This window comes from Pseudophryne corroboree, chromosome 5 (genome assembly GCF_028390025.1).
Source record: "Pseudophryne corroboree isolate aPseCor3 chromosome 5, aPseCor3.hap2, whole genome shotgun sequence".
Classification (NCBI taxonomy): Eukaryota; Metazoa; Chordata; class Amphibia; order Anura; family Myobatrachidae; genus Pseudophryne; species Pseudophryne corroboree.
In genome coordinates, this window is record NC_086448.1 from 330,260,837 (window position 1) to 330,287,873 (window position 27,037).

The following is a 27,037-nucleotide window of genomic DNA, read 5'->3' on the forward strand; positions in this document are numbered from 1 at the left end:
CCAACTAGAGACTTGTTGGAGGTACTGTGTCCCCGGTACCAAATACCATCTAGGTTCCATTTCTCTAGGCAGGCGATACCGAAAATGTACACAGACCTCAGAAAAAGAGTCACCAGTGTCCTAAAAAATGCAGCTGTACCCAATGTCCACTTAACCACGGACATGTGGACAAGTGGAGCAGGGCAGGGTCAGGACTATATGACTGTGACAGCCCACTGGGTAGATGTATGGACTCCCGCCGCAAGAACAGCAGCGGCGGCACCAGTAGCAGCATCTCGCAAGCGCCAACTCTTTCCTAGGCAGGCTACGCTTTGTATCACCGCTTTCCAGAATACGCACACAGCTGAAAACCTCTTACGGCAACTGAGGAAGATCATCGCGGAATGGCTTACCCCAATTGGACTCTCCTGTGGATTTGTGGCATCGGACAACGCCAGCAATATTGTGTGTGCATTAAATCTGGGCAAATTCCAGCACGTCCCATGTTTTGCACATACCTTGAATTTGGTGGTGCAGAATTATTTAAAAAACGACAGGGGCGTGCAAGAGATGCTGTCGGTGGCCAGAAGAATTGCGGGACACTTTCGGCGTACAGGCACCACGTACAGAAGACTGGAGCACCACCAAAAACTACTGAACCTGCCCTGCCATCATCTGAAGCAAGAAGTGGTAACGAGGTGGAATTCAACCCTCTATATGCTTCAGAGGTTGGAGGAGCAGCAAAAGGCCATTCAAGCCTATACAATTGAGCACGATATAGGAGGTGGAATGCACCTGTCTCAAGCGCAGTGGAAAATGATTTCAACGTTGTGCAAGGTTCTGCTGCCCTTTGAACTTGCCACACGTGAAGTCAGTTCAGACACTGCCAGCCTGAGTCAGGTCATTCCCCTCATCAGGCTTTTGCAGAAGAAGCTGGAGACATTGAAGGAGGAGCTAACACGGAGCGATTCCGCTAGGCATGTGGGACTTGTGGATGGAGCCCTTAATTCGCTTAACAAGGATTCACGGGTGGTCAATCTGTTGAAATCAGAGCACTACATTTTGGCCACCATGCTCGATCCTAGATTTAAAGCCTACCTTGGATCTCTCTTTCCGGCAGACACAAGTCTGCTGGGGTGCAAAGACCTGCTGGTGACAAAATTGTCAAGTCAAGCGGAACGCGACCTGTCAACATCTCCTCCTTCACATTCTCCCGCAACTGGGGGTGCGAGGAAAAGGCTCAGAATTCCGAGCCCACCCGCTGGCGGTGATGCAGGGCAGTCTGGAGCGACTGCTGATGCTGACATCTGGTCCGGACTGAAGGACCTGACAACGATTACGGACATGTCGTCTACTGTCACTGCATATGATTCTCTCACCATTGAAAGAATGGTGGAGGATTATATGAGTGACCGCATCCAAGTAGGCACGTCACACAGTCCATACTTATACTGGCTAGAGATGAGCGGATTCGGTTTTACTCGGTTTTACTCGGTTCTCAAAACGACATCTTATTGGCTCACGGATGTCACGTGTTTTGGATAGCCAATAAGATTCGGTTTTGAGAACCGAGTAAAACCGAGTAAAACCGAATCCGCTCATCTCTAATACTGGCAGGAAAAAGAGGCAATTTGGAGGCCCTTGCACAAACTGGCTTTATTCTACCTAAGTTGCCCTCCCACAAGTGTGTACTCCGAAAGAGTGTTTAGTGCCGCCGCTCACCTTGTCAGCAATCGGCGTACGAGGTTACATCCAGAAAATGTGGAGAAGATGATGTTCATTAAAATGAATTATAATCAATTCCTCCGCGGAGACATTGACCAGCAGCAATTGCCTCCACAAAGTACACAGGGAGCTGAGATGGTGGATTCCAGTGGGGACGAATTGATAATCTGTGAGGAGGGGGATGTACACGGTGATATATCGGAGGATGATGATGAGGTGGACATCTTGCCTCTGTAGAGCCAGTTTGTGCAAGGAGAGATTAATTGCTTCTTTTTGGGGGGGGGGGTCCAAACCAACCCGTCATATCAGTCACAGTCGTGTGGCAGACCCTGTCACTGAAATGATGGGTTGGTTAAAGTGTGCATGTCCTGTTTTGTTTATACAACATAAGGGTGGGTGGGAGGGCCCAAGGACAATTCCATCTTGCACCTCTTTTTTCTTTTATTTTTCTTTGCGTCATGTGCTGTTTGGGGAGGGTTTTTTGGAAGGGACATCCTGCGTGACACTGCAGTGCCACTCCTAAATGGGCCCGGTGTTTGTGTCGGCCACTAGGGTCGCTTATCTTACTCACACAGTCAGCTACCTCATTGCGCCTCTTTTTTTCTTTGCGTCATGTGCTGTTTGGGGAGGGTTTTTTGGAAGGGCCATCCTGCGTGACACTGCAGTGCCACTCCTAGATGGGCCCGGTGTTTGTGTCGGCCACTAGGGTCGCTAATCTTACTCACACAGCTACCTCATTGCGCCTCTTTTTTTCTTTGCGTCATGTGCTGTTTGGGGAGGGTTTTTTGGAAGGGACATCCTGCGTGACACTACAGTGCCACTCCTAAATGGGCCCGGTGTTTGTGTCGGCCACTACGGTCGCTAATCTTACTCACACAGCTACCTCATTGCGCCTCTTTTTTTCTTTGCGTCATGTGCTGTTTGGGGAGGGTTTTTTGGAAGGGACATCCTACGTGACACTGCAGTGCCACTCCTAGATGGGCCCGGTGTTTGTGTCGGCCACTAGGGTCGCTAATCTTACTCACACAGCTACCTCATTGCGCCTCTTTTTTTCTTTGCGTCATGTGCTGTCTGGGGAGGGTTTTTTGGAAGGGACATCCTGCGTGACACTGCAGTGCCACTCCTAAATGGGCCCGGTGTTTGTGTCGGCCACTACGGTCGCTAATCTTACTCACACAGCTACCTCATTGCGCCTCTTTTTTTCTTTGCGTCATGTGCTGTTTGGGGAGGGTTTTTTGGAAGGGACATCCTGCGTGACACTGCAGTGCCACTCCTAGATGGGCCCGGTGTTTGTGTCGGCCACTAGGGTCGCTAATCTTACTCACACAGCTACCTCATTGCGCCTCTTTTTTTCTTTGCGTCATGTGCTGTTTGGGGAGGGTTTTTTGGAAGGGACATCCTGCGTGACACTGCAGTGCCACTCCTAAATGGGCCCGGTGTTTGTGTCGGCCACTACGGTCGCTAATCTTACTCACACAGCTACCTCATTGCGCCTCTTTTTTTCTTTGCGTCATGTGCTGTTTGGGGAGGGTTTTTTGGAAGGGACATCCTACGTGACACTGCAGTGCCACTCCTAGATGGGCCCGGTGTTTGTGTCGGCCACTAGGGTCGCTAATCTTACTCACACAGCTACCTCATTGCGCCTCTCTTTTTTTCTTTGCGTCATGTGCTGTTTGGGGAGGGTTTTTTGGAAGGGACATCCTGCGTGACACTGCAGTGCCACTCCTTAATGGGCCCGGTGTTTGTGTCGGCCACTACGGTCGCTAATCTTACTCACACAGCTACCTCATTGCGCCTCTTTTTTTCTTTGCGTCATGTGCTGTTTGGGGAGGGTTTTTTGGAAGGGACATCCTACGTGACACTGCAGTGCCACTCCTAAATGGGCCCGGTGTTTGTGTCGGCCACTAGGGTCGCTTATCTTACTCACACAGTCAGCTACCTCATTGCGCCTCTTTTTTTCTTTGCGTCATGTGCTGTTTGGGGAGTGTTTTTTGGAAGGGCCATCCTGCGTGACACTGCAGTGCCACTCCTAGATGGGCCCGGTGTTTGTGTCGGCCACTAGGGTCGCTAATCTTACTCACACAGCTACCTCATTGCGCCTCTTTTTTTCTTTGCGTCATGTGCTGTTTGGGGAGGGTTTTTTGGAAGGGACATCCTGCGTGACACTGCAGTGCCACTCCTAAATGGGCCCGGTGTTTGTGTCGGCCACTAGGGTCGCTAATCTTACTCACACAGCTACCTCATTGCGCCTCTTTTTTTCTTTGCGTCATGTGCTGTTTGGGGAGGGTTTTTTGGAAGGGACATCCTGCGTGACACTGCAGTGCCACTCCTAGATGGGCCAGGTGTTTGTGTCGGCCACTAGGGTCGCTTAGCTTAGTCATCCAGCGACCTCGGTGCAAATTTTAGGACTAAAAATAATATTGTGAGGTGTGAGGTATTCAGAATAGACTGAAAATGAGTGGAAATTATGGTTTTTGAGGTTAATAATAATATGGGATCAAAATGACCCCCAAATTCTATGATTTAAGCTGTTTTTTAGGGTTTTTTGAAAAAAACACCCGAATCCAAAACACACCCGAATCCGACAAAAAAAATTCGGTGAGGTTTTGCCAAAACGCGGTCGAACCCAAAACACGGCCGCGGAACCGAACCCAAAACCAAAACACAAAACCCGAAAAATTTCAGGCGCTCATCACTAGTATATTTACGAAAAGTACATTTTGGTTCTATTTAAAATCAACTAGAATAGAACCAACATTCTCACAAAATGAAGTACACGGGGGGTAATTCCAAGTTGATCGCAGCAGGAATTTAGTTAGCAATTGGGCAAAACCATGTGCACTGCAGGGGAGGCAGATTTAACATGTGCAGAGAGAGTTAGATTTGGGTGGGGTGTGTTCAATCTGCAATCTAAATTGCAGTGTAAAAATTAAGCAGCCAGTATTTACCCTGCACAGAAACAAAATAACCCACCCAAATCTAACTCTCTCTGCACATGTTAAATCTGCCTCCCCTGCAGTGCACATGGTTTTGCCCAATTGCTAACTAAATTCCTGCTGCGATCAACTTGGAATTACCCCCACTGTTTCTATTCAAATTAGCTAATTTACTAAAATTCCATTTTGAGTTTCATTTTTTGAAATCACTGGGTGATGTGAGTTCTATTTAAAGTTCTAAATGTGTTCTATTCACCCAAAATTGTCCAAAAATCAATAAAAAAAATCTACCTAAAATAGACAAAATTATACAAAAGCATTCCTATTGGCCACATGCACTGTCCCATCACCTTCATTCCTACACTAATTTGCATATCAACTGTTTCTTTAAATCATCGTTGTGCCATTAGATGTCATGATTTATGCAGCCGGAGTGCCCTACATGCTTCTCTTTCATGTTTTTTTTCCAACGTATTGAGGTTTCAGACAATTCCACATAATTTAAAATAGGATTTTAATGCCTACCGGTAAATCTTTTTCTCTTAGTCCGTAGAGGATGCTGGGGTAACCATAAGAACCATGGGAATAGACGGGATCCGCAGGAGACATGGGCACTTTAAGACTTTGAATGGGTGTGAACTGGCTCCTCCCTCTATGCCCCTCCTCCAGACGCCAGTTATCGGAACTGTGCCCAGGGAGATGGACATTTCGAGGAAAGGAATTATTGTTAAACTAAGGTGAGATACATACCAGCTCACACCACAAACACGTCACGTAACATGGCATTCAACAGAACTCAAGCCAACTGCATGACCAGCAACAGGCTGACTATAAATATAACACAACCTGTGTGTAACCATAACTAATAACTGCAGATACAGTATGCACTGGGACGGGCTCCCAGCATCCTCTACGGACTAAGAGAAAAGGATTTACAGGTAGGTATTAAAATTCTATTTTCTCATATGTCCTAGAGGATGCTGGGGTAACCATAAGAACCATGGGGTTATACCAAAGCTCTAGAACGGGCGGAAGAGTGCGGATGACTCTGCAGCATCGAGTGACCAAACATGAGGTCCTCCTTGGCCAGGGTTCAAACTTGTAAAACTTAGCAAAAGTGTTTGAACCCGACCAAGTAGCTGCTCGGCAAAGTTGAAATGCCGAGACCCCCCGGCCAGCCGCCCAGGACGTGCCCACCTTCCTAGTAGAATGGGCCTTCACCAATTTCGGTAACGGCAATCCAGCCATAGAATGAGCCCGCTGAATTGTAGCACAAATCCAGCGTGCAATAGTCTGTTTGGAAACAGGAGCCCCAATCTTTTTGGTATCATACAGGACAAACAGAGCCTCCGTTTTCCTAATCTGAGCCGTTCTGACGACATACATTTTTAAAGCTCTGACCACATCGAGAGACTTCGACTCCACTAAGACTTCAGTAGCCACTGGCACCACAATAGGTTGGTTCATGTGGAACGTCGACACCACCTTCGGCAGAAATTGTTGACGAGTCCTCAACTATGCTCTATATTCATGGAAGATCAAATGAGGGCTCTTGTGAGATAAGGCCGCTAACTCCAATACCCGCCTTGCTGATGCCAAGGCCAACAGCATGACCACTTTCCAAGTGACAAATTTCAACTCTACCTTCTGTAAAGGTTCAAACCAATGTGATTGAAGGAACTGCAACACCACATTAAGATCCCATGGCGCCACTGGAGGCACAAAAGGAGGTTGGATGTGCAACACGCCATTCACGAAAGTCTGAACTTCTTGAAGGGAGGCCAATTGTTTTTGAAAGAAAACCGATAAGGCTGAATCTGTACTTTAATTGAGCCCAACTTTAAGCCCGCATCCAGACCTGCTTGTAGAAAATGGAGAAAACGTCCTAACTGAAATTCTTCCATAGGAGCCTTCCTGGATTCGCACCAAAACACATATTTTCTCCAAATACGGTGGTAATGTTTAGACGTTATCCCTTTTCTAGCCTGAAGAAGTGTGGGAATGACTTCACAGGGAATATCCTTTCGATCTAGGATCCGGCGTTCAACCGCCACGCCGTCAAACGTAGCCGCGGTAAGTCTTGATACACGCACAGCCCCTGCTGTAACAGATCCTTTCGTAGAGGAAGAGGCCAGGGATCTCCTATGAGTAATTCCTGAAGATCTGGATACCAAGCCCTCCTTGGCCAGTCTGGAACAATGAGGATCGCTGACAGAGCGCTTGTATGTTTTTCTGCCCAACGTAGAACTTTCGTGGCCTCTGCCATTGCTGCTCTGCTTTTTGTTCCGCCCTGGCGGTTTATGTACGCTACAGCTGTTACATTGTCTGATTGAATCAGGACGGGCAGATTGCGCAGAAGATGTTCCGCTTGAAGAAGGCCGTTGTAAATGGCCCTTAACTCCAGAACGTTTATGTGTAGACAAGTTTCTTGGCTTTACCATCTTCCCTGGAAGTTTTTCCCCTGTGTGACTGCACCCCAGCCTCGGAGACACGCATCCATGGTTACTAGGATCCAGTCCTGGATCCCGAACCTGCGCCCCTCTAGGAGGTGAGAGCTGTTCAGCCACCACAGGAGCGAGATTCTGGTCTTGGAAGACAGGATTATCCTTCGGTGAATGTGAAGGTGGGATCCGGACCACTTGTCCAACAGATCCCACTGAAACACCCTGACATAGAATCTGCCAAACTGAATGGCCTCGTAAGCTGCCACCATTTTCCCCAGCAACCGTGTGCATTGATGGATTGACACTCTTGCCGGTTTCAGAATTTGTTTGACCAGGTTCTGAATTTCCAGAGCCTTTTCCACTAGAAGAAAAACTCTCTGTAATTCTGTGTCCAGAATCATTCCCAGAAAGGACAGCCGAGTCGTCGGCACCAACTGTGATTTCAGCAAGTTTAGGAGCCAACCATGTTGTTGCAGAACTGTTAGGGAGATCGCCATGTTCTGCAGCAATTGGTCCCTGGATCTCGCCTTTATCAGGAGATCGTCCAAGTACGAGATAATTGTGATTCCTCGCTTGCGCAGGAGAACCATAATTCCCGCCATTACTTTTGTGAAACCCCTCGGAGCCGTGGACAGACCAAACGGCAACATTTGAAATTGTTAATGACAATCGTGAACTACAAACCTCAGGTAAGCCTTATGCGGAGGATAGATGGGAACATGCAAGTAGGCATCCTTTATATTCACCGACACCATAAAATCCCCTTCCTCCAGACTGGAGATCACTGCCCGGAGAGATTCTATCTTGAATTTGAATTTTCTTAGGTAGAAATTGAGGGATTTTAGATTCAGGATTGGTCTGACCGAGCCATACGGCTTCGGGACCACGAATAAGCTCGAATAAAATCCTTCTCCCTGTTGTGACGGGGGAACCTTGATAATGACCTGATTTTGACACAACTTTTGTATTGCGTCGCGTACCACCTCCCTGTCCAGAAGAGAAGCTGGTAAGGCTGATTTGAAAAATCGGCAAGGGGGAACGTCTTGAAACTCTAGTTTGTACCCCTGGGACACTATTTCCAAAACCCATGGGTCCAGGGTCGAACGAATTCAGAACTGACTGAAGAGTTTGAGACGTGCCCCCACTGGTGCGGACTCCCGCAGAGGAGTCCCAGCATCATGCGGTAGATTTGGCAGAAGCCGGGGAGGACTTCTGGTCCTAGGAACCTGCCACTGCCGGTGATCTTTTACCTTTTCCCCTTCCTCTATTAGCAAGGAAGGAGAACCTCGGCCTATCTTGTATTTATTGGGCTGAAAGGACTGCATCTGATAGTGGTGTGTTTTCTTTTGTTGTGCAGGAACATAAGGTAAAAAGGATGACTTACCCGCGGTAGCCGTAGATACCAAATCAGCGAGACCGTCACCAAACTAGACACCACCTTTATATGGTAGAGACTCCATATTTCTATTAGAATCAGCAGCAGCATTCCATTGATGAATCCACAATGCTCTCCTAGCTGAGACTGCCATGGCATTGGCTTTCGAACCCAAAAGGCCGATATCCCTTCCAGCTTCTTTTAGGTAGGCTGCAGCGTCCCTGATATGACCTAGTGTCAAGAGAACGCTATCCCTATCCAGGGTATCTATCTCAGAAGACAAGCTATCAGCCCATTTTTCGATAGCACTACTCACCCAGGCCTGCGCAGTGTACCTGTGGTGACATAAATGGATTTCAATGTAGTTTCCTGTCTCCGATCCGCAGAATCCTTAAGGGCTGCCGTGTCATGGGACGGAAGAGCCACCTTTTTGGACAGCCATGATAGAGCCTTGTCCACAATGGGGGATGACTCCCACTTTTCCTTATCCCCCAAGGGAAACGGATACGCAACCTGAATCCTTTTGGGAATCTGAAACTTTTTGTCCGGATTTTCCCAAAACTTTTCAAATAGAGTGTTCAGATCATGAGTGGGAGGAAACGTTACCTCAGGTTTCTTTCCCTTATACATACAGACCCTTTTATCAGGAACAAGAGGGTCTTCTGAGATATGTAATACGTATTTTATCGCCACAATCATGTACCGAATGCTCTTTGCCAATTTTGGATCTAATCTGGTATCACTGTAGTCGACACTGGAGTCAGAGTCCGTGTCGGTATCTGTGTCTGCCAACTGAGCAAACGAACGCTTTTGTGACCCCGAGGGGGTCTGGCCTTGTAACAACACATCCTCCACAGATTTCTTCCATGCCTGGTTCTGAGACTCAGATTTATCCAATCTCTTATTAATAAGAGCCACATTTGCATTCAAAGCATTCGACACATTTACCCAATCAGGAGTCGGCGGTCCGACAGGGTCACTCCCACAGCCGTTTGTGTCACTAATTCAGTCTCCTCCTGGGAAGAGCACTCTGCCTCAGACATGCCGACACACGTGTATTCACCACTCACAAACACACTGGGCATATAGGGGACAGACCCACCTAAAGTCTGACAGAGAGACACAGAGAGAGTTTGCCAGCTCATAACCCAGCGCTTCACCAACAGTTCTGACAACACTAAACAATGCCTCAGACCTGCAGCGCCTTTATAACACACATATATTGCACCAAATTTACTGTGACCCCCCGTTTTTCACCCTGATACTTATGCAGCAGTGTGAGGAAGGACCAGCGTCTCTGCAGCCTGTTGTAGAGAAAATGACGCTGTTGTCAGCTGTGAGGGCTAAGCTCCGCCCCGGTAATGGCGCGCTTCAGTCCCGCTATTTCTAAATAAATATTTATACGGGCAGGGGTTAGGACAGTGCCCCGGGCACTATGTCTCCTATAGCCAGTCTCCTTTGAGGTTTATATGCTGCCCAGGGCGCCCCCCCCCCCACGCCCTGCACCCTGTAGTGCCGCTGTGTAGTGTGAGCATGGCGCGCAACCTCAGAAGCCGTCACCGAAGTCTTCTTTGCTTCTTCTACTCACCTGTCTTCTGACATCTGGCTCTGGGAACGAGCATCTAGGCGTACCTAGCGATCAGACCCTCAGGAGCTAATGGTGTCCTGTAGCCAGGAAGCAGATCCTTTAAACTCACTAGAAGTAGGTCTGACTTCTCTCCCCTAAGTCCCACGAAGCAGGGAGACTGTTGCCAGCAGTCTCCCTGAAAATAAAAAACCTAACAAAAGTCTTTTCCCGAGAAACTCTGTAGAGCTCCTCAGTGTGCATCCAGTCTGCCTGGGCACAATTCTAAAGCTGGAGTCTGGAGGAGGGGCATAGAGGGAGGAGCCAGTTCACACCCATTCAAAGTCTTAAAGTGCCCATGTCTCCTGCGGATCCCGTCTATACCCCATGGTTCTTATGGTTAGCCCAGCATCCTCTAGGACGTATAAGAAAATCAAATTGAACTGTTTCTGATGGTTCTATTGAAAATGGTGATTTGTGGTAAATTTTCAGTTGATTTTGATCAACTATTAACAAATATACAGTAGGTTAGGAATTGAACTCTATGTGAAAGTATTGAAGGTTCTGTTGTAGTTCTGTTTAAGTGTAAAGTTCTATTCCAGTCGATTTCAAGCAGATTTGAGTCGATTTTGACATTGGTAAATACCTGCTACAGAAAATTACTGAAAATCGTCTGAAAACCAAAATCGACTTTTAGTAAATATATACCCTAGTGGTTAATATTTTATTACTGCAAAACAAAGCAAAAAAAGGGACAGTGATTTATGTTCTAAGCAAGAATTTTGCTATAGGTTTGACCTTAGTAAATTAGTAGGATGAAAAACTGCCAGGAAAACACTTCAAAACCTCAGTTTAAAGATTTTTTTCCCCTTTCTCAATATAGATTATATGCATGTATTTTATAGGTTTAGCACATCTATTGTTAGTATACATATATTGTAGGCTTTTTATTCTATTATCCCCAAAAAACATACTGGTAGGTTAATTGGCTCCCAAAAAATATATGATAAGGAATATAGATTGCAAGCTCCACTGGGGCAGGGACTGATGTGAATGGGCAAATATTCTCTGTACAGCGCTACGGAATATGTGTGTGCTATATAAATAACTGGTAATAAATAATAAATAAATAATTATACAGTTTATGAAACTGTATACTAAATACTGATGCACACTTTTTTTTGCTTAAACTGTACGTAAAATACAGTACACCCAAATGTCATATACGTTTTAACGAGTTCACTAATACATATATATTGAAATCTTATTAAAATCCATAACATAATACCACGTTTAATACCTAATGATATCCTGAACATGCATTACTCATTATATGATTATTTAAACTTTATAAGTCACACTAGCAACATTTGCTAATGTTTTATCATTTTTGCCAAATGCAAATTTTGACAAAATGTACTGTAGTTCTAAAAAAAACATCAGTGCTACACAACTAGAGTTAAATTAATATAATTATATAATCAGCACTTTTAAGAACCCATATTATATCAAATCATGTTGCAGATCTATACGTCTATACTTTTCCTATAGAAATGATTGAATGCCATGAAACTCCAGTTTCACTATATTAAAAAAGTTATTTGAGAGCAAATTCTGAGACATCATGGTTGATAAGTTTGTTTACTACCAATGTTGTAAATTGTACACTTTTTAGTTCTTACCTGTAATGGCAAGTTGTGTAACAAAAAAAGTCATGCGAGATTTTCTCTTCCGAATCTTCTCCTTCCATGTAAGGTATAAGACAACAGAGTTTCCAATTATGATGATGACAAACAAAATCCAAAGTGTGATCAGCTGTTCAGTCTAAAAAGTAAAAAATAATTGTCTATTTAATTTATTAAAACCTTGAGCTACATCTATATATAAAAGTGAAAATATATATGTATATTTGTTCTACATAGGCTCCTACAGGGCTTGATGGATCTGGACCAAGCTTGGTATACATAACCTTCATTATCCAACTTAAAACACTGGCGGTATTTAAACTAAAAATATCTACCCCTTTTGGGGCCATATTTTATATATAAATACAATGGTCTGTTTGTTTGTTTGTTTGTCCAGTTATGCATTCAAACACCCCTGCACCAATTGAGATGAAACCAGCATGAGGTGGTCCAGTTGGATACTGACCAGGTTTTAGGGGGGTTAGGGTCTGGGTCAGACCTCACAGTGGAATGTGCCAGGCAGAACTAAGGGTGCATACACACGGTGAGATTCGGACTTATCCGATTCTCACCGTGCGACAGGGGGCCGGGTCGGCACTTAGCCAGTATCGCAAGCACATAATAACTGTGCTTGCGATGCTGGCTATGTGCGATTTCAATCCTGACTATCTCTTCTATAGAGATAGTCAGGATTGACTTGCCTGCACAGCCTATTTTTTCTTCCGATGCCGACCGCGCGGGGCCGCGCATCGGCATCGGATCGGGATCGCAAGGTGACTGTCACCTTGCGATCTGCACTATATTTTCTTCCGATTCTGACTATATAGTCAGAATCGGAAGAAAATATCTTACCGTGTGTACACACCTTTAGACCTAAACAAGGCAAATCTGCTTAAAGCGCCTAAAGATATTGATAACTGGTTCAAACAACAATGAAGCGCAGCCAAAAAAGCACTGTGTATGTGCCTTTGGTAATTTATGCAAGAGAAAAAGAAAAAAGATTGGCTGCGCTTACAGTGTTGTTAGTATACCATAATTGTGGAGAGCTGACAACCAAGATATATAAAATATATTTACTAAAATAATAACACACCAATAAAAAACTGGTACACAATATATGAAAGACTTATAAAATTTGTATATACTCTGAAAAAAACATAGATATATCTGATAAACAGTGTCCACAAATTGGGATGGTTATAGCAATGTATGGAGTATTAACTCAGTGCAGATATAGGCCCTCATTCCGAGTTGTTCGCTCGGTAAAAATCTTCGCATCGCAGCGATTTTCCGCTTAATGCGCATGCGCAATGTCCGCACTGCGACTGCGCCAAGTAAATTTGCTTTGTAGTTAGGAATTTTACTCACGGCTTTTTCATCGTTCTGGCGATCGTAATGTGATTGACAGGAAATGGGTGTTACTGGGCGGAAACAGGCCGTTTTATGGGCGTGTGGGAAAAAACGCTACCGTTTCCGGAAAAAACGCAGGAGTGGCCGGAGAAACGGAGGAGTGTCTGGGCGAACGCTGGGTGTGTTTGTGACGTCAAACCAGGAACGCCAAGCACTGAACTGATCGCAGATGCCGAGTAAGTCTGGAGCTACTCAGAAACTGCTACGAGGTGTGTAATCGCAATATTGCGAATACATCGTTCGCAATTTTAAGATGCTAAGATTCACTCCCAGTAGGCGGCGGCTTAGCGTGTGCAATGCTGCTAAAATCCGCTTGCGAGCGAACAACTCGGAATGAGGGCCATAGATTTGTAACACTGTTTAATAAATGTATCATTACTCTTACATGCTTATTAAAATTGTATCGCTTAAAGAATTTATCTTAGTAACAAATCTTGCTACAGGTGCAGAGGCAACATGCACACTTTAGCTAATAAAACATAGAAGTCCCGGCAGTGAATGAAATGACAATTATTAGTAGTATATAATTACCTCTCCTGGGGCTATGAACACCGAGCGTCCTCGGTGGAGTCCACTATAGCCCACTAACTAATTGAACAAGGAGAGGGAGTGAGCTAAATTGCTCTAACAGAGGCTGCTACTGTATATTTACCGGCGTCTTTATAATAGTTGATCAGAATATTCATGTGATCTCCCGAGGGCTAGAGGAAGTCCTTTGATGCCCACTTGGATGAGAGCGTGTGATGACCAGTATTTCCAGTCGAAAGTGCTGCTATTAGTTGAATGCGCCGTGCAATAGCGCTGGCCAGGGCCGCCGTTAATTGTGTTAATTGCAAGGAGAATCCTCTGATGGCTGTGAGCGCCGAATCGTAGCGCTGGCCGTAGCCGTCCTTAATTGCAAGGGAAATCCTCTGTTGGCTGAAGGCGCCGTGCAGTGGCGCTGACTGGAGCCGCCGTTTATTGCAGAGGTTCCAACGAGGAGGTAGCAGCTGCTGGAGATGTGAAATAAGGCGCTAGGCAGTAGCGTTAGCCGGAGCAGCCTCGTGTTAGTGGAGGGGATCTTCTGTAAAGTAGCGGGGAGCGTCCCCGTGGATGAGCGATACCAATAGGTTAGGTTCAGTAGACGGTGATCAGAGTATAGGGGAGGAGTCTAACACGTTTCGTCACGAATCACGTGACTTTATGTTTTATTAGCTAAAGTGTGCATGTTGCCTCTGCACCTGTAGCAAGATTTGTTACTAAGATAAATTCTTTAAGCGATACAATTTTAATAAGCATGTAAGAGTAATGATACATTTCTTAAACAGTGTTACAAATCTATATCTGCACTGAGTTAATACTCCATACATTGCTATAACCATCCCAATTTGTGGACACTGTTAGTCAGATATATCTACGTTTTTTTCAGAGTATATACAAATTTTATAAGTCTTTCATATATTGTGTACCAGTTTTTTATTGGTGTGTTATTATTTTAATAAATATATTTTATATATCTTAGGACTTAGACCTAGGAGCCTGTTCTGGGCCTGCCACTGGATGGATTTGGAAGAAAACGTCACAGAGTGGTAACATTGGATCCCAGAAGACATACTAGGGAGTTGGGATCCCAGTTGGACCTCCCATTGGTGTATGCTGGGCAAAATTTCACCTGGAGAGCCCGCTACTGGATGGATTTGGAAGGAACTTCACAGAGTGAAAACATTGCATCCCAGTACTGATACTAGGTGGTTTGGGGTCAGTTGGACTTCACAGCAGAATGTGCCTAGGAGAACTGTGACCCAGCGAGCCTGTTCTGAGCCTCCCATTGAATGGATTTGGAAGAAAACTTTACAAAGAGTAAACCTCCCACTGGTGTACACTGGGCCGAACTTTGACTCGGGGAGGGGGCTGTTCTGGCCTTCCACTGGATTGATTCAGAGTAATAACATTGGATCCCAGAAGACATATTAGGGAGTGGGGTCCCGGTCGGACCTCCCATTGGTGTATGCCAGACAGAACTTTTAAACAGGGAGCATGTAATGTGCCTCACACTGGATGGATTTGGATGAACACTTCAAGAACTGTAATAATGGACAGAAATAACCATAATTCAATGACCTGAAATAACTGCCTGAAATAACCATACTGTAACTCAGTGAACTAAAATAACTGACAGAAATGGAGATGGGAAGACAAAATATGTTGTGTTCCCAAAAGCCTTGGAAAAGAAAAAAAGAGAGAGAAAGAGAGAGAAAGAGTGAGAGAGAAAGAGAGAGAAAGAGTGAGAGAGAAAGAGAGAAAGAGAGAAAGAGAGAAAGAGAGAAAGAAAGAAAGAAAGAAAGAAAGAAAGAAAGAAAGAAAGAAAGAAAGAAAGAAAGAAAGAAAGAAAGAAAGAAAGAAAGAAAGAAAGAAAGACTGGAGATCAGGGCTACTGGCAACACCCCAAAAATAAAAACAACAGTGGGCAGCCACTTCATGGGTGTGTTGGAAGAGCTATTCAGCTACTAATTATTTTTCATATGTTGACAGTTACAGTCAACTCATTAATAACTTAATAGGCAGGGTACTTCAGCTAGTAAGTAAAAAATGCATTAGAAACAAGCTGAAAAATTAGCAATTTGTGTAAAATAAAGTTTTTGTTATGAGAAATAAGTTGTATTATTTTTCAAAGACCTTAAAGCAAAACTACTGTCCTTTGCCTACAAATTAATTAAATATAATATCTAAGAGAGGTAATAGATTATTTAGTTATAGCATATTTTAAGTAGCAGATATTCATCATTAGGAGCAAAATAACAGTGCCGTAACTAGACATTTTAGCACTGTGTGCAAGAAACAGCATCAGCGACCCCCCCCCCCCCATATTTAAAATAGGGCCTGTGCGCGCAGTAAGCCAAAAATGTAAGTGCGTTGTAGGCCAAAAATATAGGTGCATAGCTTCATGGGGAAGGGGGCATGGCCTCCATTATTCAAATTATGACGCACAGTAGTGCCACTTACACACATTATACCAGGTAGAGCCCCTTTTACACATTACACAAGGTAGAGCCCCTGTCACACATTACGCCAGGTAGAGCCCCTGTCACACATTATGATAGGTAGAGCCCTTGTCACACACTACACCAGGTAGAGCCCCATTTTACACATTACTCCAGGTAAAGCCCCTATCACACATTACGCCAGGTAGAGCCCCCTTTTACACATTATGGAAGGTAGAGTCCCCTATCACACATTACTGCAGGTAGAGTCCCCTTTTACACATTATGGCAGGCAGAGCTCCCTTTTACAAATTACTCCAGGTAGAGTCCCCTTATATACATTACGGCAGGATGAGCCCCCTTTTACACATTATGGCAGGTAGGGTCCCCTTTTACACAGTATGGCAGGTAGAGCCCCTTTTACACATTACGCCAGTTAGAGTCACGCGATAGATAGGGTTGGGAGGGAGAGAAACAGAAGGTGGCAGGTAGAGAAACAGAGAGAGAGTGATGAGAAGGAGACAGAGAGAGAGAGGGGTGGAGCACATGACACACACACAAAACACGCACACAAATCACACATACACTATCTATCTATTTGATGATGGCAGCAGGCTACAGGCATTTCCTGCATGCCCCTGGCATCCCCTGTGCATCTCCCAGCATCCCCTGAGTGGCTCCCAGCATCCTCTGCATAGCTTTCTGTTGGGAGGAGGTGCAGCTCCAGCCTGGGCTGGTGCAGGGATGCTTCTGCATGAGAGGGTATGAGCGGGATGGAGCACACAGGGAGACCGAGCAGCGCTGGCAGCTATAATGTACATCAGCAGCTGTGCATCTGGCAGAGGAGTCGGGTGCAATGCTACTGTTATAGTGGGCAGCGCTGCAGCCTTAATGGGACATGTGAATCTGTAAGGTTTTTTGTTTATGGAATTTCATTGCTTTTTTTCAATTAATTTTTTAAATTCAGAAATTTAAAATTTCACTGTTAGAATTAACATTTGATATTTTAAATGTTTAATGAAAATGTTCATATAACAACACTGTTCTGTGCAAAATGCAAAAATAATTTTATTTACCAAACAGAATTGTTTATACTTTTAACTTTGGTCAAAATACTTTGCTGCCTTTGCGGTTGATGCAGGGATGGGGTAGGCGGCAGCAGGCGGTGAATGAGGCTGGAGGAGTGTGTGAAATGCATCACATGTACATGTGAGGTGCCACGCGCGTACATGTCTGTGTCAGGTGCCGCGCATGTACGTGTGTATGTGTGTCACGTGCCGCAGGTGTACATGTGTGTGTGAGGTGCCATGCGTGTACATGTGGGTGTGATGTGCTGTGCGTGTACGTGTGTGTGTGTGTGCATGAGGTGCTGCGCATGTATATGTATGAATGTATGTGTGTGTCAGGTTCCGTGCTTGTATGTGTGGATGTGAGTGAGGTGCCGTGTATGTACATACGTACGTGAGTGTGTGTGTGGTGCCGCCACGCATGTACGTGTGTGAGGTGCTCCGCATGTATGTGTGTGTCAGGTGCCGCGCGTGTATGTGTGTATTTGTCAGGTTCTGCACGTTTATATGTGTGTGTGTTAAATGCTACGTGTGTGTACATGTGCGTGTGCGTCAGGTGCTGCACATGTATATGTGTAAGTCGGGGGCTGAGCATGTATGTGTGTGTGTGTCAGGGGCTGCGCGTGTATATGTGTGTGTCAGGGGCTGTAGATATATATTTGTGTGTCAGGTGCTACGCATGTACGTGTGTTTCAGGTGCCGCGCGTGTACGTGGTGTGTGTGAGGTGCCATGCGTGTATATGTGTGTGTGTGAGGTGCCACACGTGTATATGTGTGTTTCAGGTACCACGCGTGTATGTGTGTGTCAGGTGCCACGTGTGTGTGTCAGGTGCCGTACGTTTGTGTGTATGTGTGGTGCTGCACATGTACATGTGTGTGTCAGGTGCCACGTGTGTACATATGTGTGTAAGGTGCCGCGCATGTACTGTATGTATGTGTGAGATGCCGCGCGTGTACGTGTGTGATGTACAGCGCATGTACGTGTGTGAGGTACCGCGCATGTACGTATATATGTGTTAGGTATCGCGTGTGTATACGTGTGTGTGTCAGGTGCCACATTTGTACGTGTATGTGTCAGGTGCCGCACGTGTACGTGTGTGTGTCAGGTGCTGCGCATGTACAAGTATGTGTCAGGTGCTGCGTGTGTACATGTGTGTGAGGTGTCATGCATGTATGTCTGTGTCAGGTGCCATGCATGTACGTGTGTGCCTGGTGCCGCGCATGTACATGTGTGTCAGGTGCCACATGTGTATGTGTGTGTCAGGTGCCGTATGTGTACGTGTGTGTCAGGTGCTGTACGTGTGTGAGGTAAATATGTGTGTGTATGTGGTGAAAAGTGAGTGTACATGTCTGAGGTGCTGCACACGCGTGTACGTGTGTGTGTGTCAGGTACCATGTGTGTATATGTGTGTTAAAATGCTATGTGCGTGTATATGTCTGTGCGTGTGTCAGGTGCTGCCTGTGTATGTGTGTGTGTGTGTGTTTGTGTGTGGTGCCACACATGTATATTTGTGTGTGTCAGATGCTGCGTGTGTACATGTGTGTGTGAGGTGCTGCGCATGTACTTGTGTGTCAGATGCAATGCATGTACATATGTGTGTGAGGTGCCGCGCGTGTACATTCGTGTGCGTGTGTGTGTGTTGTGCCGTTGTACATGTACATGTACCATGCGTGTACATGTCTGTGTTAAATGCTACGTGCATGTATATGTCTGTGCGTGTATCAGGTGCTATCTGTGTATGAGTGTGTCAGGTGCCGTACGTGTACGTGTGTATCAGGTGCTGTACGTGTGTGAGGTACCGCACATGTAAATATGTGTGTGTGTGTGTGTGGTGACAAGTGAGTGTACATGTCTGAGGTGCTGCACACACGTGTACGTGGGTGTGTCAGGTACCACATGTGTACGTGTATGTGTCATGTGCCGCACGTGTACGTGTGTGTGTCAGGTGTTGCGCATGTACAAGTATGTGTCAGGTGCTGCGTGTGTACATGTGTGTGAGGTGTCATGCGTTTATGTGTGTGTCAGGTGCCATGCATGTACGTGTGTGTGTCAGGTGCCGCGCGTGTACATGTGTGTCAGGTGCCGCATGTGTATGTGTGTGTCAGGTGCCGTACGTGTACGTGTGTGTCAGGTGCTGTACGTGTGTGAGGTACCACGCATGTAAATATGTGTGTGTGTGTGTGGTGACAAGTGAGTGTACATGTCTGAGGTGCTGCACACGCGTGTACGTGTGTGTGTCAGGTACCATGTGTGTTTATGTGTGTTAAAATGCTATGTGCGTGTATATGTCTGTGCGTATGTCAGGTGCTGCCTGTGTATGTGTGTGTGTGTGTGTGTGTGTGTGTGTGTGGTGCCACGCATGTATATTTGTGTGTGTCAGATTCTGCGCGTGTACATGTGTGTGTATGTGAGGTGCTGCGCATGTACTTGTGTGTCAGATGCAATGCATGTACATATGTGTGTGAGGTGCCGCACGTGTACATACGTGTGTGTTGTGCCATTGTGCATGTACATGTACCGTGTGTATATGTTTGTGTTAAATGCTACATGCATGTATATGTCTGTGCGTGTGTCAGGTGCTATCTGTGTATGAGTGTGTCAGGTGCTGCGTGTGTATATGTGTGTCAGGTGCTGCATGCAGATGTGTCCACATACATCTTTGCTATATCCCACCATGTATGGCACAGTTTTGCATGCCATAGACTCAGAGATTTAGCCATACCATGTTACTTTATACATATACTATTATTGCAAAAAAAAATTCAATTCATTCACTCGCTACTCGTGAAAAACAACTTAGCCGTGTTTTGCATGTTGTGCCAAATTTGTAAAAAAGCAAAGATGTAAGTGGACACATCTGTATATGTATTTCAGGTGCTGCTTGTTTATATTAGTGTGTCTGATGCTGCGTGTGTATGCATCAGGTGTTGCACGTGTATGTGTGTCAGGTGTTGCACGTGTATGTGTGTGAGCGTCAGGTGCTGCGCATGTATATGTCTGGTACTGTGCGTGAATATGTATGTGTGTGTCAGGTGCTGCGCATGCATATGTGCATGTGTCAGGTGCTGCAAGTATATATGTGCGTGTCCCAGGTGTTCTGCATGTATATGTGTGTGTCAGGTGCTGTGCGTTTATATCTGCGTGTGTCAGATTCTGCGACTGTATATGTGTGGTTCAGGTGTTGCGCATGTATATGTGCGTGTTAGGTGCTGTGTGTGTGTATATGTGTGTGTGAGTGTCAGGTGCTGTGTGTGTTAAATGCCACGTGTGTGTATAAGTGAGTGTGTGTGTGTCAGTTGCTGCATGTGTATATTAGAAATGTGCAGTGGGCATTTTTCTTTTTTTGTGTTTTGGTTTTGGATTCGGGACCGCGGTCGTGTTTTGGATTCGGACACGTTTTGGCAAAACCACCCTTTCGGGTTTTGGATTCGGATGTGTTTTGGATTCGGGTGATTTTTGAAAAAAACACAAAAACAGCTAAAATCATGGAATTTGGGGGTAATTTTGATCCTATAGTATTATTAATTTCCACTCATTTCCAGTCTATTCTGAACACCTCACAATATTATTTTTAGTCCTAAAATTTGCACAGAGGTCACTGGATGACTAAGCTAAGTGACCCAAGTGGCCGGCACAAACACCTGGCCCATCTAGGAGTGGCACTGCAGTGTCAGACAGGATGGCACTTAAACAAATAGTCCCCAAACAGCACATGATGCAAAGAAAAAAAAGAGGTGCGCCAAGGTCGCTGGATGGCTAAGCTAAGCGACACAAACACCTTGCCCATCTAGAATTAGACTCCAGTATCATGTGAATTATAAGGCAATATCACTGGAATTATTTGTTATAACCAATGGCATTATTGGTCCAAATCACTGGAAGAAAATGACAAAATCACTGGAATTATATGGCAGTAATGTCGGGAATTATTTGTTCTAATCAATGGCATTATTGGTCCAAATGACTGGAAGAAAATGACAAAATCACTGGAATTAAATGGCAGTAATGTCGGGAATTATATCAAATGGCAGTACCACTGGACATATACGGAAGTGTCAGACAGGACGGCACTTTAAAAAAAAATAGTCCCCAAACAGCACATGATGCAAAGAAAAGAAAAAAAGAGGTGCACTGACACTGAGCACTGACCAGTGATTCTGAGCACTGATGATACTACTGAGCAGTGATACTGATAACTGACACTGAGCACTGAGCAGTGATACTGAGCACTGATGATACTACTGAGCAGTGATACTGAGAACTGACACTGAGCAGCACAAGACACAGCAGTGACCAGTGATACTGAGCAGTGATGATACTACTGAGCAGTGATACTGAGCACTGATGATACTACTGAGCAGTGATACTGAGAACTGACACTGAGCAGCAAGATGCAGCACAAGACACTGAGCACTGACCAGTGATACTGAGCACTGATGATACTACTGAGCAGTGATACTGAGCACTGATTATACTACTGAGCAGTGATACTGAGCAATGATGATACTACTGAGAACTGACACTGAGCAGCACGATGCAGCACAAGACACTGTACTAGTATTAGTGAGCAGCATAAAAGCACTCTGGAATTGTCACCCTCCAGATACCACTGTGACTGGAATTATGATGACCGATGGACAGTCACAGGACACTACTACCACAGCACCCTACAGCAGCAAGATGCAGCACAAGAGAGACACTGTACTAGTATTACTAATGTATTACTGAGCAGCACAATGCAGCACAAGACAATGAGCACTGATACTGAGCACTGATGATACTACTAAGAACTGACACTGAGTAGCACGATGCAGCACAAGACACTGTACTAGTATTAGTGAGCAGCACAAAAGCACTCTGGAATTGTCACCCCCCAGATACCACTGTGACTGGAATGTTGATGACCGATGCACAGTCACAGGCAGGGGCGGATTGGGAAACAAAAGTGGCCCTGGAAAAATTTCTAAAAGTGGCCTCATGTGGCCGGCACCAAATGTACTGTAGGTGGAGCCAATACCAAAGTAGGCGGGATTAATACTTAAAAATATAACGTACATGGAGTTACACCAACAAAAAACAACAACAAAATTACCCCTCACACCCCACCCCCAGCCATAAAATTACACCTCACACCCCGACATAAAATTACACCTCACACCCCCCCGACATAAAATGACGCCTCCCCCGAAACATAAAATTACACCTCTCCCCCAGACATAAAATTACACCTCACACCCCTCCCCAGAAATAAAATTACACCTCACCCCCCCCAGACATAAAATTACACCTCACACACACCCCGACATAAAATTACACCTCACCCCCACCCCGACATAAAATTACACCTCACACCCGCCCCTGACATAAAATTACACCTCACCTCCCCCGACATAAAATTACACCTCACACCCCCCCGACATTAAATTTACACCTCACACCCCCAACATAAAATTACACCTCACACCCCCCAGACATACAATGATGCCTCCCCCCGAAACATAAACACCTCTCCCCCAGACATAAAATTACACCTCACACCCCCAGACATAAAATTACACCTCACACCCACCCCACCCGCGACATAAAATTACACCTCCCTCCAGAGATAAAATTGCACCTCACACCCCTCACCTCATGAGAGGAACATGCATTTAGGGAAATCATTCTTCTGCAGTACATGATCCTAACCTCTCCTACTGCAGAATGCGAACCCACCTCGGCCTCTCCCATCCATCCATGCCTCTCTAAATACAATGCACAAAATGGTAAGCTACTCAATCAGATTGGGATGGGTCAGCATTAGGAGGGATTGCTGACTCCAGAGTGCCATAGGAGAAGCAAGGGGTATCTCCAGGTAAGCTGGCTCTCAGATGCTGTAGGAGCCATTACCATGTGGCCTTACACTGGGAATTTAACCCAGACTTATTTGTAATTATTTATGGGGTGGGTGTGGGGTGCGGTGGCTGGGCTGCTTCAGGTCGGCACACCCTTACACTTTATTAACACTTATGATTTTCCCTATCACTTTGTATATATTTTTGTATTATTTTAATCACACCACTTACATAGCACTTCTGTGCTTCTTATTAACCCTTATTAATTCTCACCTGTGTGCTGACATGGGGTAGCCGGCCTGTGCCGACGTTATGGGGTCCTGCACCCCGGACCCATACCTAGTATTAGGGACCCCCAGTGACGGAGAAGCCTTGTCGATCGGCCTGGGGGCTTAACCCTATATCTGCAGATATACGCAACTAAGATTTCCATATTATCTGACTATTATGTAGTAATATTTTTCACTCAGTGTGCATTAGGGAACACATTGTGTTTTCCTACACAGAATTACCCCTCCCTTTTAGCACCTGAGTGACAGTGGCAGCATGCACTGGTGACGTGCGGGGGTGAGCCGGGCCAGCTCTCCTGATAGCCGCACACAGGCATAAGCTGTTGAGGGGAAGGGGGGCCAGCATAAGAGGTTGACATGCGGGGGGCGGGGCCGGCTCTCCTGACAGCGGCTGCAGCAACACATTATGCAGGTATTGTGAAAGGGAGGAGGGAGGGCCAGCTCTCCCCATAGCGACCGCTGCCTGCAGTTATTTCAGTAAACGGGTCACAGCCTGGTGACGCAGAGGGGGCGGGGCCGCGTAGGACAGGCGGCCCCACACCAATTGGCCCACCGGGGAAACTCCCGGTGACTTCTATGCCCAATCCGGCCCTGGTCACAGGACACTATTACCACAGCACCCTACAGCAGCAAGATGCAGCACAAGACACTGTACTAGTATTATTGAGCAGCATGATGCAGCACAAGACAATGAGCACTGATCCTGAGCACTGATACTGAGAACTGACACTGAGAGAACATAGCCACATCCTTTCTGTACTTTCTACAATGCCAGAGTGAAAATGGCGGCGACGCGCGGCTCTTTATATGGAATCTGAATCCCGCGAGAATCCGACAGCAGGATGATGAAGTTTTGCCTCGCTCGGGCTTTCCGAGTCAGGCAGGAATAACCGAGCTGAGCTCGGAACCGTGTTTGACACGTGGAGTTCGGTAGGGTTCGGTTTTCGGTAAACCGAACCCGCTCATCTCTAGTGTATATTAGTGTGTCTGATGCTACATGTGTATATGTGTGTGTCAGGTGCTGCGTGTGTATGTGTGTGTCAGGTGCTGCTTTTGTATATGTGTTTCAGGTGCTGCGTGTTTATATTATTTTGTCTGATGCAACGTGTGTATGTGTCAGGTGCAACATGTGTATATGTGTGTCTGTGTGTGTGTGGGTCAGGTGCTGTGCGTGTATATGTGTGTGTGTCAGGTGCTGCACGTGTATGTGTGTGTGTGTGTGTGTGTGTGTGTGTGTGTGTGTCAGGTGCAGTGCGTGCGTCTGTGTACAGAGTACAGGGGCCCAGCCAATGCCCAGACCACATGCTCCAAAGGGAGAGAGGACTGCAGCTCAAGTGGATGCCAATTAAAGCATCAACTTCAAATTGTATCTGAAATATTATCCCAGGACCTAAGGGAGGACACATTAGTTGGAGCTGAATTGTTTATCAGATCACATCTAAAGGATTTAGGAGCACAGAAGAGCTGAGATTTGAGGAAGGGGGGGTAAAGGAGAAACAGTAGCTGTACATATAATGGCCGGGTCACCCAGACTTGTTGTAGAGTAGAATTTTCCCCAGGGGGTGGCCGAGGAAAAAACAGGGAGATCACATTGCTTCGAAATTGGCCATATTTGTACACCCAAGAGAAGAGGATTTGAGTACAAGGCTAAGCTGGAAAGAAAAATTTAGTACCGTGTTTTATAAAAAGGGAGCGATCTCGTAACTGTCGGTGAATCCTTTCGGCTGTAATGTCTGTAATTGGAATATCCAAAACATCTCACGACCTGACAACTTATTGGCGAGATCCCCTCCTCTGTCTCCTAGTTTCACCAGTTCAATGGCTTTGAACGTCAAGGCTTCCGGATTTGAGTTGTGTGTGAACATGAAATGTTTGGAGACAGCATGGCTCTCCACTCTGTTCCTGATGTTTCTCACATGTTCCTCTATCCTCATCTTCAAAGGTCTTTTTTATTTTTCCAATGTATTGTTTGCCGCAACCACATTCCAGGAGATATATGACCGATTGGGTGTTACAGTTCATGTAATCCTTAATCTTGTATTCCTTTTTCTTTTCCACATCTGTAAAGGTCTTCCTGTTGGTATGTAAGTATCTGCAGACATTGCATCGCCCACATTTGTAGGAACCTACACATTTAGGCCATGTATGGTCCCTTTCTTGATTGTTCCTCAGCATACTCGGGGCTAAGAGGTCCTTAAGGTTACGTGATTTCTTAAAAATTATTTCCGGGCGAGGAGGGAGAATTTCTTTAAGGATGAGATCCAGGCGTAGAATCCTCCAATGATTTCTGAATGATTCCGGATGGATTTCTCATGCCGGTTGAAGGTTGTTATAAATGCTCTGGATTCTTTTGGTTTTTCCCTTGTTCTGTATTCTAACAGCTTTGGTCTTACAACTTCATTTGTTCTGGTGATGGCTTCTTTCAGAATGGAATCTGGATAGTCCTTTTGTTTGAATCTGTCCCTATACATCTCCAGCTGCACCTGGCAGTCCTCTGGTTTGCTGCAATTTCTTTTAATTCTACTGAACTGGGAAAACGGAATATTATTCTTCCAACTCTTGAGATGATTGCTCTTATAGTGGAGATAACTGTTGGTATCCACCTGTTTAACAAAGTTCTTTGTTGTGATTCTCCCATTCTCTCCTGTAAGAACCAGATCCAAGAATTCGATGTACCCTCTACTCGTGTTAGATGTAAAGGCTAGATTCATTGTATTGGTGCTGATGTGTTTAAAAAATTGATTAATACATTCCATATCACCATCCCAGATTATTAAAATATCATCTATGTACCTCCGATAAAAAATGATATTTCTGTTAAAAGCACGATAGTCATGAATAAAACATTTTTCCCAACAACCCATAAAAAGATTCGCGAAACTGGGCGCGAAATTGTGCCCACAGCGGTGCTGCATTGTTGTAGGTAAAACTGATCCAGAAATTTAAAATAATTTTGATGGAGAATAAAATACATGATGTCACAAATAAAATCTCTGTGGTTACCTGTTAATGTTGTATCATCATCCAGATATTCCTTACAGGCTATTACTCCCTTCTCATGCTCAATACATGTGTAGAGCGATTGGACATCTATTGTAACCCACATGTATGAGTCCTTCCATTCGATATCTTTTAGGAGGTTCAATACCGATGTTGTATCCTTAAGGTATGATGGGAGATTCTTTACATATCGTTTTAAAAAGACATCAGCGTATTCGGATAGATTGGAGGTAAGTGAGTCTATGCCCGCCACTATTGGTCTTCCGGGCGGGTTGTCTAAGCTCTTATGAATTTTAGGTAGAAAATAAAAGATGGGGGTCGTGGGGTCTGATCTCATTAAACATTGGTATTCTTCCTTAGTGATGATGCCTGTTCTCAGACCATGTAATAGTAGTGTCCATAGTTCTTCGATATAGGCATCCTTAGGGTCCTCTGTCAGTTTTTTGTAGGATACTCCATCCGATAGCAGTCTTTCTGCCTCTGCGATGTATTTATCCCGATCCATGATAACCCCCCCCCCCCCCCCTTTGTCTGCTTGTTTTATAATGATCCCTTTATTTTTCTGTAGACTTTTCAAGGCCTCACTTTCTCTATTGGTTATATTCTTTTCCTTTATCTTCTCTTGGTCCATATCACAGAGGTCTTTCTTTACTAATTCCTAAAACATGCTTATGTTACTCCCTTTTGACTCCAAGGGGTAGTACTTAGAAGTGGGTTTCAATCCTGATTTTGAGCGGCTTTCATAATTAGCTATGACAGCATCTTCT

At 45.3% G+C, this 27,037-nt stretch overlaps 1 protein-coding gene across 1 annotated transcript in view; it reads right to left on the reverse strand.

Annotated features, from left to right (window-relative positions):
• Positions 1-27,037, reverse strand: part of NPSR1 (neuropeptide S receptor 1) — a 791,066-nt gene that overhangs the window by 520,718 nt on the left and 243,311 nt on the right. Inside the window, exon 2 of the mRNA XM_063924892.1 lies at positions 11,706-11,847. Coding sequence (XP_063780962.1) covers positions 11,706-11,847 — 142 coding nt within the window. The remainder of the gene's footprint in view (positions 1-11,705; positions 11,848-27,037) is intronic.